At 45.3% G+C, this 1,262-nt stretch overlaps 1 protein-coding gene across 1 annotated transcript in view; it reads right to left on the bottom strand.

Moving 5' to 3' along the window:
- The window catches only part of cul9 (cullin 9), a 46,675-nt gene that overhangs the window by 29,998 nt on the left and 15,415 nt on the right, over window positions 1–1,262 (bottom strand). The window contains exons 11-12 of the mRNA XM_020622289.1: window positions 416–617; window positions 16–102 (exon numbers count right to left, since the gene is read on the bottom strand). Coding sequence (XP_020477945.1) covers window positions 16–102; window positions 416–617 — 289 coding nt within the window. The remainder of the gene's footprint in view (window positions 1–15; window positions 103–415; window positions 618–1,262) is intronic.

The following is a 1,262-nucleotide window of genomic DNA, read 5'->3' as shown; positions in this document are numbered from 1 at the left end:
AAAGATCTCAAACACCATCGGAGTGCCGGCCCCGGCCAGAGGAAGGCTGCTGCCGACGCTGCGGGGGTCGTGTTTACTGGCTCCCGTGATCACCTTCAGAGTCTGACAGCAAACAGCAGGGGGCAATAGAAGGCTGGTTGGTTGTTTTGTTTTTTCCCCATATAATTATGTGGGTTTTAAATACAAATGTATGCACTTCTCACTGCAGTTAAAACATAGAATATTACTCTTTATTCTGTTTGGTTTTGTTTTCCAGAAGAAAGGTGCCAAGTTTGTAGCTTTATTCTCAAGGAGACTTGAGGCTGTTGTTGCTGCCAAAGGTGCTTTAACCAAGTGCTAAGTGAAGGGTCTGAATACTGATGTAAATGGGATATTTGAGCCTTTTTAGTTTTAGAGGATGTGAGAGGCTTCTCACCACAAGCGCCAGCTGCTGGACATGAACAACGGAGGAGAACTCCTGCATGCAGGACAGGATGGCTTTGACTCCGCCCTCGGTGGCGAAGGAAACCCTCCACTCATATTTCTGCATGAGCAGGAGGGTGAGTCTCAGTGTGCAGACCACCACATCTTTAGACGAAGAGCCCAGCAGCTCCACCAGCAGCTTCAGCACTTTGTCCCTGTCAGAGAACAGAGAAGAACAAAGTCAGCTCCAGCACACAAACTGTCCTGAGCTCTGCAACCCTCAGCAGCTCTTCAAGTCTGACAATGTCAATTGCAGCTCCATGAATATGACCAAATGTGAAACATCCTCGTCTCTGCGCTGACCCCCCATCACTGTTGTCATTCTCTTCCATGTTTATTTTTACTTTACATACCATCAACACAAAAACATCACCCCAGTGAGGTAACAACAGCCCGAGGCTGCTGAGGTTTCGAGCTTTTTAAACAGGCAGCCAGTCCTATGGATGCGTCCAGTTACTGAAGCACACCGAGCTCCAGGGTCTAACACCATGTCTACAGCACACAGTCATTGGGCCTGTGTTGCCTCGCATTATCACTCACACTGTTAGGTTAGGTTACTTTATTTATACCCGTAGGTAAATTTGTCTTGCAGTCAGATCAAATGACATCCTTGACACATTCACAAAATACAAGAATAGAAAACATAACATAAACCTGGCGCCTACACCGAACATAATAAAAGTAGTCAGGGCTCCACCAATCAAGACATAAAAGAAAGAAAACATCTGAAGAAAACCTAAAATTACTTACAATATATTACTACAGCCTATTTAACTCTATAACAGCAGCAGGGACAAAAC

The sequence above is a fragment of the Monopterus albus genome, unplaced genomic scaffold (genome assembly GCF_001952655.1).
Source record: "Monopterus albus unplaced genomic scaffold, M_albus_1.0 scaffold277.1, whole genome shotgun sequence".
NCBI lineage: Eukaryota > Metazoa > Chordata > Actinopteri > Synbranchiformes > Synbranchidae > Monopterus > Monopterus albus.
The sequence above is the reverse complement of the archived record's forward strand: the minus strand, read 5'-3'. Positions and strand labels throughout refer to the sequence as shown.